The sequence below is a fragment of the Phyllobates terribilis genome, unplaced genomic scaffold (genome assembly GCF_046119375.1).
Source record: "Phyllobates terribilis strain yellow unplaced genomic scaffold, ASM4611937v1 Scaffold_3__8_contigs__length_932513732, whole genome shotgun sequence".
NCBI classification, from domain to species: Eukaryota; Metazoa; Chordata; class Amphibia; order Anura; family Dendrobatidae; genus Phyllobates; species Phyllobates terribilis.
In genome coordinates this window covers 48,263,228-48,281,231 of record NW_027362763.1, presented here as the reverse complement: position 1 = coordinate 48,281,231, position 18,004 = coordinate 48,263,228, and the positions used below count along the sequence as shown (strand labels likewise).

General features: G+C 43.4%; 1 protein-coding gene across 11 annotated transcripts in view; it reads left to right on the top strand.

Moving 5' to 3' along the window:
- Nucleotides 1–18,004, top strand: part of NCOA1 (nuclear receptor coactivator 1) — a 503,045-nt gene that overhangs the window by 393,664 nt on the left and 91,377 nt on the right. For all 11 annotated transcript variants that reach the window (XM_073673858.1, XM_073673861.1, XM_073673867.1 and 8 more), the window contains one exon: nt 2,571–2,671. In XM_073673858.1, coding sequence (XP_073529959.1) covers nt 2,571–2,671 — 101 coding nt within the window. The remainder of the gene's footprint in view (nt 1–2,570; nt 2,672–18,004) is intronic.

Here is an 18,004-nt window from a genome sequence, read left to right as displayed (position 1 = left end):
ATCTATTATCTATCTATATATTATCTATTATTTATCTATTATCTATCTATTATCTATCTATTATCTATCTATTATCTATCATCTATCTATTATCTATCTATATATTATCTATTATCTGTCTATTATCTATCTATCTATTATCTATCACCTATTATCTATCTATTATCTATCATCTATCTATTATCTATCTATCTATTATCTATCATCTATTATCTATATATTATCTATCCTCTGTCCTCTATCTATTATCTATCCTCTATCTATTATCTATCTATCTATCATCTATCTATTATCTATCATCTATCTATTATCTATCTATTATCTATCATCTATCTATTATCTATCATCTATTATCTAGCTATTATCTATCATCTATCTATCATCTATCTATTATCTGTCTATTATCTATCTATTATCTATCTATTATCTATCTATATATTATCTATTATTTATCTATTATCTATCTATTATCTATCTATTATCTATCTATTATCTATCATCTATCTATTATCTATCTATATATTATCTATTATCTGTCTATTATCTATCTATTATCTATCACCTATTATCTATCTATTATCTATCATCTATCTATCTATTATCTATCATCTATTATCTATATATTATCTATTATCTATCCTCTATCTATTATCTATCTATTATCTATCATCTATCTATTATCTATCTATCTATTATTTATCATCTATTATCTATATATTATCTATTATCTATCCTCTATCTATTATCTATCCTCTATCTATTATCTATCTATCTATCATCTATCTATTATCTATCTATTATCTATCATCTATCTATTATCTATCATCTATTATCTAGCTATTATCTATCATCTATCTATCATCTATCTATTATCTGTCTATTATCTGTCTATTATCTATCTATTATCTGTCTATTATCTGTCTATTATCTATCTATTATCTGTCTATTATCTACCTATTATCTATCTATTATCTGTCTATTATCTATCTATTATCTATCATCTATCTATTATCTATTATCTATCTATTATCTATCATCTATTATCTATCTATCATCTATTATCTATCTATTATCTATCTATCATCTATCATCTATTATCTATCTATTATCTATCATCTATCTATTATCTGTCATCTATTATCTATCATCTATTATCTATATATTATCTATTATCTATCATCTATTATCTATCATCTATCTATTATCTGTCATCTATTATCTATCTATCATCTATTATCTATCTATTATCTATCTATTATCTATCATCTATCATCTATTATCTATCTATTATCTATCTATCATCTATCATCTATCTATTATCTATCTATTATCTATCATCTATTATCTATCTATCATCTATCTATCATCTATCTATTATCTATCATCTATCTATTATCTATCATCTATCTATTATCTATCTATTATCTATTATCTATCTATCATCTATTATCAATCTATTATCTATCATCTATCTATTATCTATCATCTATTATCTATTATCTATCTATTATCTATCTATTATCTATTATCTATTATCTATCTATCTATCATCTATTATCTATCTATTATCTATCTATTATCTATCTGTGTCTCATGGACACTTGGGTCCATTCTCCTTTAATTGATGATGGCGGCGTTCCTGCTCCTAACCTTGAGGCGGTGGATCTCTGCGCCCCCTCCAGTCGCGCTCAGTAATGTATTCCGCGGGGGTCTCCCGGGTATTTGCAGCGAGAGCTTTTAAAAGATAGAAACTTCCAGATTGGCATCTAATGAAATGTAGTATTTCAGTCCATTACTGTAAGTGGCTGTGTATGTGGGCGCCGCCGACACTTCTGTCTCATCCGAGAGGAGGGATCTGTTACCGACTGTCTAATCTGCAGCGCCTGAAACGGGAAAACCAATTCCCATCAGATCTAAGCGAGTACCGAGCTCCTAGAAGAGCAGTCACCCAACTTTCCCACAGCCCTGATGTGTAACCTGGGGATGTATCACTGCAGAACTGGACCCATTACTATGTGTTTCTATCATTTAAAAGTTTTAGAAAGTTCTAATAAAGCATTCTAAGATCTCTGCTTCCTGTCAGTGAATAGGAGCTTTCTTCTAGGACTTCACCTTTTTTCTTTTTAATTTATCCTACACAGATACATTGTAACAAAGTGTTAGGGCAAGAAATGATTTGCACTGGATACAATTGTAGCAAACCCTCAGCTGAGGGATGTAATTAATCATTTTTAGATTATTGATACTTAATGTCTGCTCACCTGCTGACCCCCCACTCCTGATTACAGCATGCAACGTTTCAGCATTGTAAGAGTTAACCCCTTAAATTGGTGACAGGGATCGTGGGGCTCTATCACAGGACTTAGATTGCAAGCTCCAAGGATAAGCGCTGTGTCCTGTCTGTTCACATGTACGTACTGACTGTACAACATATAGGTGTATACAGTATATATATGTAGAGGCACAGAGGGATGCGTGTATACTGTGTGTGACCATTGCGGTGTATTGCCGTGTAGTGGGCTCTGTGACCACATGTCCTGATCTGATACTGATTTACTCTCTTCTTACAGAGAAAACTCCTGGTGCCGATGACGATGTTCAGAAGTCTGATATCTCGTCCAGCAGCGGAGGAGTCATAGAGAAGGAGTCTCTGGGTCCTCTCCTCCTAGAGGTAATAACTCTGCTACCATCATGGCAATAGCACTGTGAGATCTGTACACTGACACAGGACATTGGGGGAAGCTACTGTGCAATCCTAAGGAATATGTCCATCACTGACTCCATCCTGTATTATACTCCAGAGCTGCACTCACTATTCTGCTGGTGCAGTCACTGTGTACATACATTACATTACTGATCCTGAGTTACATCCTGTATTATTCTCCAGAGCTGCACTCACTATTCTGCTGGTGCAGTCACTGTGTACATACATTACATTACTGATTCTGAGTTACATCCTGTATTATACCCCAGAGCTGCACTCACTATTCTGCTGGTGCAGTCACTGTGTACATACATTACATTACTGATCCTGAGTTACATCCTGTATTATACTCCAGAGCTGCACTCACTATTCTGCTGGTGCAGTCACTGTGTACATACATTACATTACTGATCTCGAGTTACATCCTGTATTATACCCCAGAGCTGCACTCACTATTCTGCTGGTGCAGTCACTGTGTACATACATTACATTACTGATCCTGTACTGATCCTGAGTTACATCCTGTATTATACTCCAGAGCTGCACTCACTATTCTGCTGGTGCAGTCACTGTGTACATACATTACATTACTGATCCTGTACTGATCCTGAGTTACATCCTGTATTATACCCCAGAGCTGCACTCACTATTCTGCTGGTGCAGTCACTGTGTACATACATTACATTACTGATCCTGAGTTACATCCTGTATTATACCCAAGAGCTGCACTCACTATTCTGCTGGTGCAGTCACTGTGTACATACATTACTGATCCTGAGTTACATCCTGTATATACAGTGGTGGCCAAAAGTATTGGCACCCCTGCAATTCTGTCAGATAATACTCCGTTTCGTCCTGAAAATGATTGCAATCACAAATTCTTTGGTATTATTATCTTCATTTAATTTGTCTTCAATGAAAAAAACACAAAAAGAATTGTCCTAAAGCCAAATTGGATATAATTCCACACCAAACCTAAAAAAGGGGGTGGACAAAAGTATTGGCACTGTGTGAAAAATCATGTGATGCTTCTCTAATTGGTGTAATTAACAGCACCTGTAACTTACCTGTGGCACCTAACAGGTGTTGGCAATAACTAAATCACACTTGCAGCCAGTTAACATGGATTAAAGTTGACTCAACCTCTGTCCTGTGTCCTTGTGTGGACCACATTGAGTATGGAGAAAAGAAAGAAGACCAAAGAACTGTCTGAGGACTTGAGAAACCAAATTGTGAGGAAGCATGAGCAATCTCAAGGCTACAAGTCCATCTCCAAAGACCTGAATGTTCCTGTGTCTTCCGTGCGCAGTGTCATCAAGAAGTGTAAAGCCCATGGCACTGTGGCTAACCTCCCTAGATGTGGACGGAAAAGAAAAATTGACAAGAGATTTCAACGCAAGATTGTGCGGATGGTGGATAAAGAACCTCGACTAACATCCAAACAAGTTCAAGCTGCCCTGCAGTCCGAGGGTACAACAGTGTCAACCCGTACTATCCGTCGGCGTCTGAATGAAAAGGGACTGTATGGTAGGATACCCAGGAAGACCCCACTTCTTACCCCGAGACATAAAAAAGCCAGGCTGGAGTTTGCCAAAACTTACCTGAGAAAGCCTAAAACGTTTTGGAAGAATGTTCTCTGGTCAGATGAGACAAAAGTAGAGTTTTTTGGGAAAAAGCATCAACATAGAGTGTACAGGAAAAAAAAAAAGAGGCATTCAAAGAAAAGAACACGGTCCCTACAGTCAAACATGACGGAGGTTCCCTGATGTTTTGGGGTTGCTTTGCTGCCTCTGGCACTGGACTGCTTGACCGTGTGCATGGCATTATGAAGTCTGAAGACTACCAACAAATTTTGCAGCATAATGTAGGGCCCAGTGTGAGAAAGCTGGGTCTCCCTCAGAGGTCATGGGTCTTCCAGCAGGACAATGACCCAAAACACACTTCCAAAAGCACTATAAAATGGTTTGAGAGAAAGCACTGGAGACTTCTAAGGTGGCCAGCAATGAGTCCAGACCTGAATCCTATAGAACACCTCTGGAGAGATCTCAAAATGGCAGTTTGGAGAAGGCACCCTTCAAATATCAGGGACCTGGAGCAGTTTGCCAAAGAAGAATGGTCTACAATTCCAGCAGAGCATTGTAAGAAACTCATTGATGGTTACCGGAAGCGGTTGTTCCCAGTTATTTTGGCTAAAGGTTGTGCAACCAAGTATTAGGCTGAGGGTGCCAATACTTTTGTCCGGCCCTTTTTTGGAGTTTTGTGTGAAATGATCAATGATTTGATTTTTGCTTCATTCTCTTTTGTGTTTTTTCCTTGCAAGCAAATTAAATGAAGAGAATAATACCAAAGAATTTGTGATTGCAATCATTTTTAGGAAGAAACTGAGTATTATCTGACAGAATTGCAGGGGTGCCAATACTTTTGGCCACTACTGTATATATATATATATTTATTTACACAGCCGGTGAAATAACTGTTGAACACGTCAATATTGAATATGGTTTGTTACTGACATCTGGTGAGAATTTCATGTCAATAGCACTTTTAGAAATAGATTTACTTACAAAGATTGCTGATGTGTTGAATATTTATGTCACCCTCTGTATATATATCTTGTGTGTGTATATATAATTATACAGTACAGACCAAAAGTTTGGACACACCTTCTCATTTAAAGATTTTTCTGTATTTTCATGACTATGAAAATTGTACATTCACACTGAAGGCATCAAAACTATGAATTACCACATGTGGAATTATATACTTAACAAAAAAGTGTGAAACAACTGAAAATATGTCTTATATTCTAGGTTCTTCACAGTAGCCACCTTTTGCTTTGATGACTGCTTCGCACACTCTTGGCATTCTCTTGATGAGCTTTTTTGTTAAGTATATAATTCCACATGTGTTAATTCATAGTTTTGATGCCTTCAGTGTGAATGTACAATTTTCATAGTCATGAAAATACAGAAAAATCTTTAAATGAGAAGGTGTGTCCAAACTTTTGGTCTGTACTGTACATACATATCGTCGTATCTGCAGCTGGTGACGGTCGTCCGTTGCTATTGGTCGTATTTGTCTTGTTACTTTGTATCACGTCTCCGTCTGGATCTTGTGCAGGAATAAACGTTGCTTAGCAACCAGCATCGTCAGCGAGTCACTAAGGGCCACGTTCACGGTGACTGACACGTCGCTTCCTGTCTGTGTCTTTCTGTCGCGCTCAGTACTTTATAGACTGTACCATCTCCCAGGTATTGATTGCCAGAGCGGAGGGAGGGGGGTCTTTTGGCTTTCAGGACCCTCGATCAGCTGATTGCAGCTTGGAGCCTCCTGGGCTTCTGCTCTTTGTCACTTCCTATTTTATACATCAGCCTATATCAAAAATGTGCAGACACTGAACCAGCAGGGGGCGGCGGTGAGAAGCAATGTTTTGCTGCAGCTTTGGCTGTGACTGGAGTATAACACAGATTCCATATGTCAATCGTGATTGTGCCATTGGAAGGGTTAATGAGGCGTGTGCCAGGTAGAAGAAGGACGTCTGTGGATAATGGAGGACGTCAGCAGGTGCGGGGCTGCTGGCTGATAGGAGATCAGTCCTTGACTGGTGAGCACACATGCTGCGGTTTCGTCACAGTGTACAACGTGCCGACAGTGACCTTGTTGCGCTCTCATGGTGGTGATATGGTCTCCTCGACAGAACAGATGTAGGCCCACCACTGCGGGGGATGACACGGGGGGCAGCTTTCAGGCCACGTCCACACGTCTCTTCGCTTTTGCAGCCTCGCGTTACAATGTAACAGAAAAAAAGCTTGTTTTTTAGGGATCGTTGCAGCGGTTCGGGAGGTGGACATTAGAGTCTAATGTTTCCATTCATTTGCAGCAAGCAGGGATCTTACTGAGAGATGCTGCACATCTCGTATCTTGATGGTATGGTGCGGTATATGGGGTACAAAGATAGTGGGGTCATTCTTCATCAATGGAAACCTCAATGCCACTGGATATCTGAAATTGCCACATGATGATGTGTTGCCCTCTTTATGCACTGAAGATGGCACGTTCCCTGAGTTTTTCCAACAAGATGGTGCACCACCACATTATGGGGGTCAGGTCCGAGTCAGGTCCTACATGAACAGTTTCTTGGAAAGTGGATTGGTCGTCTTGGGCCAGTTGAATGGCCACCAAGGTCTCCCGATCTGACCCCCTTAGACTTTTATCTTTGGGGTCACCTGAAGGCAATTGTCTATGCTGTGAAGATACGAGATGTGCAGCATCTGAAACAACAGATACTGGAAGCCTGTGCGGCATTTCTTCTGCGGTGCTGCTATCAGTTTGTCAAGAGCGGGAGAAGAGGGTTGCATTGACAATCCAACACAATGGACAGCACTTTGAACACATTTTATAAGTGGTCCTAAACTTGTAAAAAACTCATATCACTCCCCCAGTGGTCAAGGATTACGAGTGGGGATAAAACGAACTGCCACATAGTGCTCAGTAATAAAATCAATATCAGCATGGCGCCACTTTGTGGCCAGTTATCAAGAAGAGTAGTAACAGAACTGCACCACCTAGTGGTAATTATAAAAAGCGATGTACTTACAGTGCATGGTGCATCCTACCGACTGCACAGGTCTGGAGCGTAAATGCCGTCGTATTTTCATATTTTATTTATTTATTTTGTAAATTTAACAGTAGAATCAAATATGAAAAAAAAATGCCTCTTTCCCTGTGTTGTGACCACTTCTTCTTGTCTCCCGCACTCATCACTCATATTCAAAATCTGCTCAAATCTGTCTACAGATCTGTCTGCAGTACAGGATCAAATTACACCTGCTGCCTATAGAAGTCTATGGAGAGGGAGGGAGACACAGAGACAAACTGCTGAGGCTTCTAGTACAAGGAGAAAACTGCTGAAAGTGCAGAATGCAAGTCATAATGGCCAGAAATAGGGATACAGTTACCTGAAATAACAAGTCAGCAGACGGTATCACACAGGATAGGATTAGATACACGGCTCAGCAGACAGTGTCACACAGGAGAGGATTAGATACACGGCTCAGCAGACAGTATCACACAGGATAGGATTAGATACACGGCTCAGCAGACAGTATCACACAGGATAGGATTAGATACACGGCTCAGCAGACAGTGTCACACAGGATAGGATTAGATACACGGCTCAGCAGACAGTGTCACACAGGAGAGGATTAGATACACGGCTCAGCGGACAGTGTCACACAGTATAGGATTAGATACACGGCTCAGCAGGCAGTATCACACAGGATAGGATTAGATACACTGGTCAGCAGACAGTATCACACAGGAGAGGATTAGATACACGGCTCAGCAGACAGTATCACACAGGATAGGATTAGATACACGGCTCAGCAGACAGTGTCACACAGGAGAGGATTAGATACACGGCTCAGCGGACAGTGTCACACAGTATAGGATTAGATACGCGGCTCAGCAGACGGTATCACACAGGATAGGATTAGATACACGGCTCAGCAGACAGTATCACACAGGATAGGATTAGATACACGGCACAGCAGACAGTATCACACAGGAGAGGATTAGATACACGGCTCAGCAGACAGTATCACACAGGATAGGATTAGATACACGGCTCAGCAGACAGTATCACACAGGATAGGATTAGATACACAGCACAGCAGACAGTATCACACAGGATAGGATTAGATACACGGCACAGCAGACAGTATCACACAGGATAGGATTAGATACACGGCACAGCAGACAGTATCACACAGGATAGGATTAGATGCACAGCTCAGCAGACAGTATCACACAGGATAGGATTAGATACACGGCTCAGCAGACAGTATCACACAGGAGAGGATTAGATACACGGCTCAGCAGACAGTATCACACAGGATAGGATTAGATACACGGCTCAGCAGACAGTATCACACAGGATAGGATTAGATACACGGCACAGCAGACAGTATCACACAGGATAGGATTAGATACATAACTCAGCAGTCAGTATCACACAGGATAGGGTTAGATACACGGCTCAGCAGACAGTATCACACAGGATAGGATTAGATACACGGCTCAGCAGACAGTGTCACACAGGATAGGATTAGATACATAACTCAGCAGTCAGTATCACACAGGATAGGATTAGATGCACGGCTCAGCAGACAGTATCACACAGGATAGGATTAGATACACGGCTCAGCAGACAGTATCACACAGGAGAGGATTAGATACACGGCTCAGCAGACAGTATCACACAGGAGAGGATTAGATACACGGCTCAGCAGACAGTATCACACAGGAGAGGATCAGATACACGGCTCAGCAGACAGTATCACACAGGATAGGATTAGATACACGGCTCAGCAGACAGTATCACACAGGATAGGATTAGATATACAGCTCAGCAGACAGTATCACACAGGATAGGATTAGATACACTGGTCAGCAGTCAGTATCACACAGGATAGGATTAGATACACTGCTCAGCAGACAGTATCACACAGGATAGGATTAGATACACGGCTCAGCAGACAGTGTCACACAGTATAGGATTAGATACACTGGTCAGCAGTCAGTATCACACAGGATAGGATTAGATACACTGCTCAGCAGACAGTATCACACAGGATAGGATTAGATACACTGGTCAGCAGACAGTGTCACACAGTATAGGATTAGATACACTGGTCAGCAGTCAGTATCACACAGGATAGGATTAGATACACGGCTCAGCAGACAGTATCACACAGGATAGGATTAGATACACGGCTCAGCAGACAGTATCACACAGGAGAGGATTAGATACACGGCTCAGCAGACAGTATCACACAGGAGAGGATTAGATACACGGCTCAGCAGACAGTATCACACAGGATAGGATTAGATACACGGCTCAGCAGACAGTACCACACAGGATAGGATTAGATACACGGCTCAGCAGACAGTATCACACAGGATAGGATTAGATATACGGCTCAGCAGACAGTGTCACACAGTATAGGATTAGATACACTGCTCAGCAGACAGTATCACACAGGATAGGATTAGATACACTGGTCAGCAGTCAGTATCACACAGGAGAGGATTAGATACACTGCTCAGCAGACAGTGTCACACAGGATAGGATTAGATACACGGCTCAGCAGACAGTGTCACACAGGATAGGATTAGATACACAGCTCAGCAGACAGTATCACACAGGATAGGATTAGATACACGGCTCAGCAGACAGTACCACACAGGAGAGGATTAGATACACGGCTCAGCAGACAGTATCACACAGGATAGGATTAGATATACGGCTCAGCAGACAGTGTCACACAGTATAGGATTAGATACACTGCTCAGCAGACAGTATCACACAGGATAGGATTAGATACACTGGTCAGCAGTCAGTATCACACAGGAGAGGATTAGATACACGGCTCAGCAGACAGTATCACACAGGAGAGGATTAGATACACGGCTCAGCAGACCATATCACACAGGATAGGATTAGATACACGGCTCAGCAGACGGTGTCACACAGTATAGGATTAGATACACTGCTCAGCAGACAGTATCACACAGGATAGGATTAGATACACGGCTCAGCAGACAGTATCACACAGGAGAGGATTAGATACACGGCTCAGCAGACAGTATCACACAGGATAGGATTAGATACACGACTCAGCAGACAGTATCACACAGGATAGGATTAGATACACGGCTCAGCAGACAGTGTCACACAGGATAGGATTAGATACACGGCTCAGCAGACAGTATCACACAGGATAGGATTAGATACACGGCTCAGCAGACGGTATCACACAGGATAGGATTAGATACACGGCTCAGCAGACAGTATCACACAGGAGAGGATTAGATACACGGCTCAGCAGACGGTATCACACAGGAGAGGATTAGATACACTGCTCAGCAGACAGTATCACACAGGATAGGATTAGATACACGGCTCAGCAGACAGTATCACACAGGAGAGGATTAGATACACAGCTCAGCAGACAGTATCACACAGGAGAGGATTAGATACACGGCTCAGTAGACAGTATCACACAGGAGAGGATTAGATACACGGCTCAGCAGACAGTATCACACAGGAGAGGATTAGATTCACAGCTCTGCAGACAGTATTACACAGGATAGGATTAGATACACGGCTCTGCAGACAGTATCACACAGGAGAGGATTAGATACACGGCTCAGCAGACAGTATCACACAGGATAGGATTAGATACACGGCTCAGCAGACAGTATCACACATTATAGGATTAGATACACGGCTCAGCAGACAGTGTCACACAGTATAGGATTAGATACACGGCTCAGCAGACGGTGTCACACAGGATAGGATTAGATACACGGCTCAGCAGACAGTATCACACAGGATAGGATTAGATACACGGCTCAGCAGACGGTATCACACAGGATAGGATTAGATACACTGCTCAGCAGACGGTATCACACAGGAGAGGATTAGATACACTGCTCAGCAGACAGTATCACACAGGAGAGGATTAGATACACAGCTCAGCGGACAGTATCACACAGGATAGGATTAGATGCACAGCTCAGCAGACAGTATCACACAGGAGACGATTAGATACACGGCTCAGTAGACAGTACCACACAGGAGAGGATTAGATACACGGCTCAGCAGACAGTACCACACAGGAGAGGATTAGATACACAGCTCAGCAGACAGTATCACACAGGATAGGATTAGATACACAGCTCAGCAGACAGTATCACACAGGATAGAATTAGATACACGGCTCAGCAGACAGTATCACACAGGAGAGGATTAGATACACGGCTCTGCAGACAGTATCACACAGGATAGGATTAGATACACGGCTCAGCGGACAGTATCACACAGGATAGGATTAGATACACGGCTCAGCAGACAGTATCACACAGAATAGGATTAGATACACGGCTCAGTACACAGTATCACACAGGATAGGATTAGATACACGGCTCAGCAGACAGTATCACCCAGGAGAGGATTAGATACACGGCTCAGCAGACAGTATCACACAGGAGAGGATTAGATACACAGCTAAGCAGACAGTATCACACAGGAGAGGATTAGATACACGGCTCAGCAGACAGTATCACACAGGATAAGATTAGATACACAGCTCAGCAGACAGTATCACACAGGATATGATTAGATACACAGCTCAGCAGACGGTATCACACAGGATAGGATTAGATACCAGGCTCAGTAGACAGTATCACACAGGATAGGATTAGATACACAGCTCAGTAGACAGTATCACACAGGATAGGATTAGATACACGGCTCAGCAGACAGTATCACACAGGAGAGGATTAGATACACAGCTCAGCAGACAGTATCACACAGGAGAGGATTAGATACACGGCTCAGCAGACAGTATCACACAGGAGAGGATTAGATACACGGCTCAGCAGACAGTATCACACAGGAGAGGATTAGATACACGGCTCAGTAGACAGTATCACACAGGATAGGATTAGATACACAGCTCAGCGGACAGTATCACACAGGATAAGATTAGATACACAGCTCAGCAGACAGTATCACACAGGATATGATTAGATACACAGCTCAGCAGACGGTATCACACAGGATAGGATTAGATACCAGGCTCAGTAGACAGTATCACACAGGATAGGATTAGATACACAGCTCAGTAGACAGTATCACACAGGATAGGATTAGATACACGGCTCAGCAGACAGTATCACACAGGAGAGGATTAGATACACAGCTCAGCAGACAGTATCACACAGGAGAGGATTAGATACACGGCTCAGCAGACAGTATCACACAGGAGAGGATTAGATACACGGCTCAGCAGACAGTATCACACAGGAGAGGATTAGATACACGGCTCAGTAGACAGTATCACACAGGATAGGATTAGATACACGGCTCAGCAGACAGTATCACACAGGATAGGATTAGATACACGGCTCAGTACACAGTATCACACAGGATAGGATTAGATACACGGCTCAGTAGACAGTACCACACAGGAGAGGATTAGATACACGGCTCAGCAGACAGTATCACACAGGATAGGATCAGATACACGGCTCAGTACACAGTATCACACAGGATAGGATTAGATACACGGCTCAGTAGACAGTATCACACAGTATAGGATTAGATACATAACTCAGTAGACAGTATCACACAGGATAGGATTAGATACATGGCTCAGCAGACAGTATCACACAGGAGAGGATTAGATACATGGCTCAGCAGACAGTATCACCCAGGAGAGGATTAGATACACGGCTCAGCAGACAGTATCACACAGGAGAGGATTAGATACACAGCTAAGCAGACAGTATCACACAGGAGAGGATTAGATACACGGCTCAGCAGACAGTATCACACAGGAGAGGATCAGATACACAGCTCAGCAGACAGTATCACACAGGAGAGGATTAGATACACGGCTCAGTAGACAGTATCACACAGGATAGGATTAGATACACGGCTCAGCAGACAGTATCACACAGGATAGGATTAGATACACTGCTCAGCAGACAGTATCACACAGGAGAGGATTAGATACACGGCTCAGCAGACTGTATCACACTGGATAGGATTAGATACACAGCTCAGCGGACAGTATCACACAGGATAAGATTAGATACACAGCTCAGCAGACAGTATCACACAGGATAGGATTAGATACACAGCTCAGCAGACAGTATCACACAGGATAGGATTAGATACACGGCTCAGTAGACAGTATCACACAGGAGAGGATTAGATACACGGCTCAGCAGACAGTATCACACAGGAGAGGATTAGATACTCGGCTCAGCAGACAGTATCACACAGGAGAGGATTAGATTCACAGCTCAGCAGACAGTATCACACAGGAGAGGATTAGATACACAGCTCAGCAGACAGTATCACACAGGAGAGGATTAGATTCACAGCTCAGCAGACAGTATCACACAGGAGAGGATTAGATACACGGCTCAGCAGACAGTATCACACAGGAGAGGATTAGATACACAGCTCAGCAGACAGTATCACACAGGAGAGGATTAGATTCACAGCTCAGCAGACAGTATCACACAGGAGAGGATTAGATACACAGCTCAGCAGACAGTATCACACAGGATAGGATTAGATTCACAGCTCAGCAGACAGTATCACACAGGAGAGGATTAGATACACGGCTCAGCAGACAGTATCACACAGGATAGGATTAGATTCACAGCTCAGCAGACAGTATCACACAGGATAGGATTAGATACACAGCTCAGCAGACAGCATCACACAGGAGAGGATTAGATACACGGCTCAGCAGACAGTATCACACAGGAGAGGATTAGATTCACAGCTCAGCAGACAGTATCACACAGGATAGGATTAGATACACAGCTCAGCAGACAGCATCACACAGGAGAGGATTAGATACACGGCTCAGCAGACAGTATCACACAGGATAGGATTAGATACACGGCTCAGCAGACAGTATCACACAGGATAGGATTAGATACACGGCTCAGCAGACAGTGTCACACAGGTGAGGAGTAGATACACGGCTCAGCAGACAGCACCACACAGGATAGGATTAGATACACGGCTCAGCAGACAGTATCACACAGGAGAGGATTAGATTCACAGCTCAGCAGACAGTATCACACAGGAGAGGATTAGATACACGGCTCAGCAGACAGTATCACACAGGATAGGACTAGATACATGGCTCAGCAGGCAGTATCACACAGGAGAGGATTAGATACACGGCTCAGCAGACAGTATCACACAGGAGAGGATTAGATACACTGGTCAGCAGACAGTATCACACAGGGTAGGATTAGATTCACAGCTCAGCAGACAGTATCACACAGGAGAGGATTAGATACACGGCTCAGCAGACAGTATCACACAGGAGAGGATTAGATACACGGCTCAGCAGACAGCATCACACAGGAGAGGATTAGATACACGGCTCAGCAGACAGCATCACACAGGAGAGGATTAGATTCACAGCTCAGCAGACAGTATCACACAGGAGAGGATTAGATACAGCTCAGCAGACAGTATCACACAGGAGAGGATTAGATACACGGCTCAGCAGACAGTATCACACAGGAGAGGATTAGATACACGGCTCAGCAGACAGTATCACACAGGAGAGGATTAGATACACGGCTCAGCAGACAGTATCACACAGGAGAGGATTAGATACACGGCTCAGCAGACAGTATCACACAGGAGAGGATTAGATTCACAGCTCAGCAGACAGTATCACACAGGAGAGGATTAGATACAGCTCAGCAGACAGTATCACACAGGAGAGGATTAGATACACGGCTCAGCAGACAGTATCACACAGGAGAGGATTAGATACACGGCTCAGCAGACAGTATCACACAGGATAGGATTAGATACACAGCTCAGCAGACAGTATCACACAGGAGAGGATTAGATCCACAGCTCAGCAGACAGTATCACACAGGATAGGATTAGATACACAGCTCAGCAGACAGTATCACACGGGAGAGGATTAGATACACGGCTCAGTAGACAGTATCACACAGGAGAGGATTAGATACACAGCTCAGCAGACAGTATCATATTGGATAGGATTAGATACGCGGCTCAGCAGACAGTATCACACAGGAGAGGATTAGATACACGGCTCAGCAGACAGTATCACACGGGAGAGGATTAGATACACGGCTCAGTAGACAGTATCACACGGGAGAGGATTAGATACATGGCTCAGTAGACAGTATCACACAGGAGAGGATTAGATACACAGCTCAGCAGACAGTATCATATTGGATAGGATTAGATACACGGCTCAGCAGACAGTGTCACACAGGAGAGGATTAGATACACGGCTCAGTAGACAGTATCACACAGGAGAGGATTAGATACACGGCTCAGCAGACAGTATCACACAGGATAGGATTAGATACACAGCTCAGCAGACAGTATCACACAGGAGAGGATTAGATACACGGCTCAGCAGACAGTATCACACGGGAGAGGATTAGATACACGGCTCAGTAGACAGTATCACACAGGAGAGGATTAGATACACAGCTCAGCAGACAGTATCATATTGGATAGGATTAGATACACGGCTCAGCAGACAGTGTCACACAGGAGAGGATTAGATACACGGCTCAGTAGACAGTATCACACAGGAGAGGATTAGATACACGGCTCAGCAGACAGTATTACACAGGATAGGATTAGATACACGGCTCAGCAGACAGTATCACACTGGAGAGGATTAGATACACGGCTCAGCAGACAGTATCACACAGGATAGGATTAGATACACGGCTCAGCAGACAGTATCACACAGGAGAGGATTAGATACATGGCTCAGCAGACAGTATCACACAGGATAGGATTAGATACACGGCTCAGCAGACAGTATCACACAGGAGAGGATTAGATACACGGCTCAGCAGACAGTATCACACAGGATAGGATTAGATACACGGCTCAGCAGACAGTATCACACAGGAGAGGATTAGATACACGGCTCAGTAGACAGTACCACACAGGAGAGGATTAGATACACGGCTCAGCAGACAGTATCACACAGGAGAGGATTAGATACACGGCTCAGCAGACAGTATCACACAGGATAGGATAGATACACGGCTCAGCAGACAGTATCACACAGGAGAGGATTAGATACACGGCTCAGCAGACAGTATCACACAGGATAGGATTAGATACACAGCTCAGCAGACAGTATCACACAGGAGAGGATTAGATACACGGCTCAGCAGACAGTATCACACGGGAGAGGATTAGATACACGGCTCAGTAGACAGTATCACACAGGAGAGGATTAGATACACAGCTCAGCAGACAGTATCATATTGGATAGGATTAGATACACGGCTCAGCAGACAGTGTCACACAGGAGAGGATTAGATACACGGCTCAGTAGACAGTATCACACAGGAGAGGATTAGATACACGGCTCAGCAGACAGTATTACACAGGATAGGATTAGATACACGGCTCAGCAGACAGTATCACACTGGAGAGGATTAGATACACGGCTCAGCAGACAGTATCACACAGGATAGGATTAGATACACGGCTCAGCAGACAGTATCACACAGGAGAGGATTAGATACATGGCTCAGCAGACAGTATCACACAGGATAGGATTAGATACACGGCTCAGCAGACAGTATCACACAGGAGAGGATTAGATACACGGCTCAGCAGACAGTATCACACAGGATAGGATTAGATACACGGCTCAGCAGACAGTATCACACAGGAGAGGATTAGATACACGGCTCAGTAGACAGTACCACACAGGAGAGGATTAGATACACGGCTCAGCAGACAGTATTACACAGGAGAGGATTAGATACACGGCTCAGCAGACAGTATCACACAGGATAGGATAGATACACGGCTCAGTAGACAGTACCACACAGGAGAGGATTAGATACACGGCTCAGCAGACAGTATCACACTGGAGAGGATTAGATACACGGCTCAGTAGACAGTATCACACAGGATAGGATTAGATACACGGCTCAGCAGACAGTATCACACAGGATAGGATTAGATACACGGCTCAGCAGACAGTATCACACAGGATAGGATTAGATACACGGCTCAGCAGACAGTATCACACAGGAGAGGATTAGATACACGGCTCAGCATACAGTATCACACAGGATAGGATTAGATACACAGCTCAGCAGACAGTATCACACTGGAGAGGATTAGATACACGGCTCAGCAGACAGTATCACACAGGATAGGATTAGATACACGGCTCAGCAGACAGTATCACACAGGAGAGGATTAGATACACGGCTCAGCAGACAGTATCACACAGGATAGGATTAGATACACGGCTCAGCAGACAGTATCACACAGGAGAGGATTAGATACACGGCTCAGTAGACAGTACCACACAGGAGAGGATTAGATACACGGCTCAGCAGACTGTATCACACTGGATAGGATTAGATACACGGCTCAGCAGACAGTATCACACAGGATAGGATTAGATACACAGATCAGCAGACAGTATCACACATGGTAGGGTTAGATACACAGAATCACACATTGTAGAATTAGATACACTGAAGGTACGGGGTACACTGGGTGTACACTGGGGTTTGAGATGTTGGGGGTATAAGGTACCCTGGGAGTATGGGGTACATTGGGAGTATGAGGTACACTGGGGGTATGAGGTACGGGGTACACTGGGGGTTTGATATGTTGGGGGTATAGGGTACCCTGGGAGTATGGGGTACCCTGGGAGT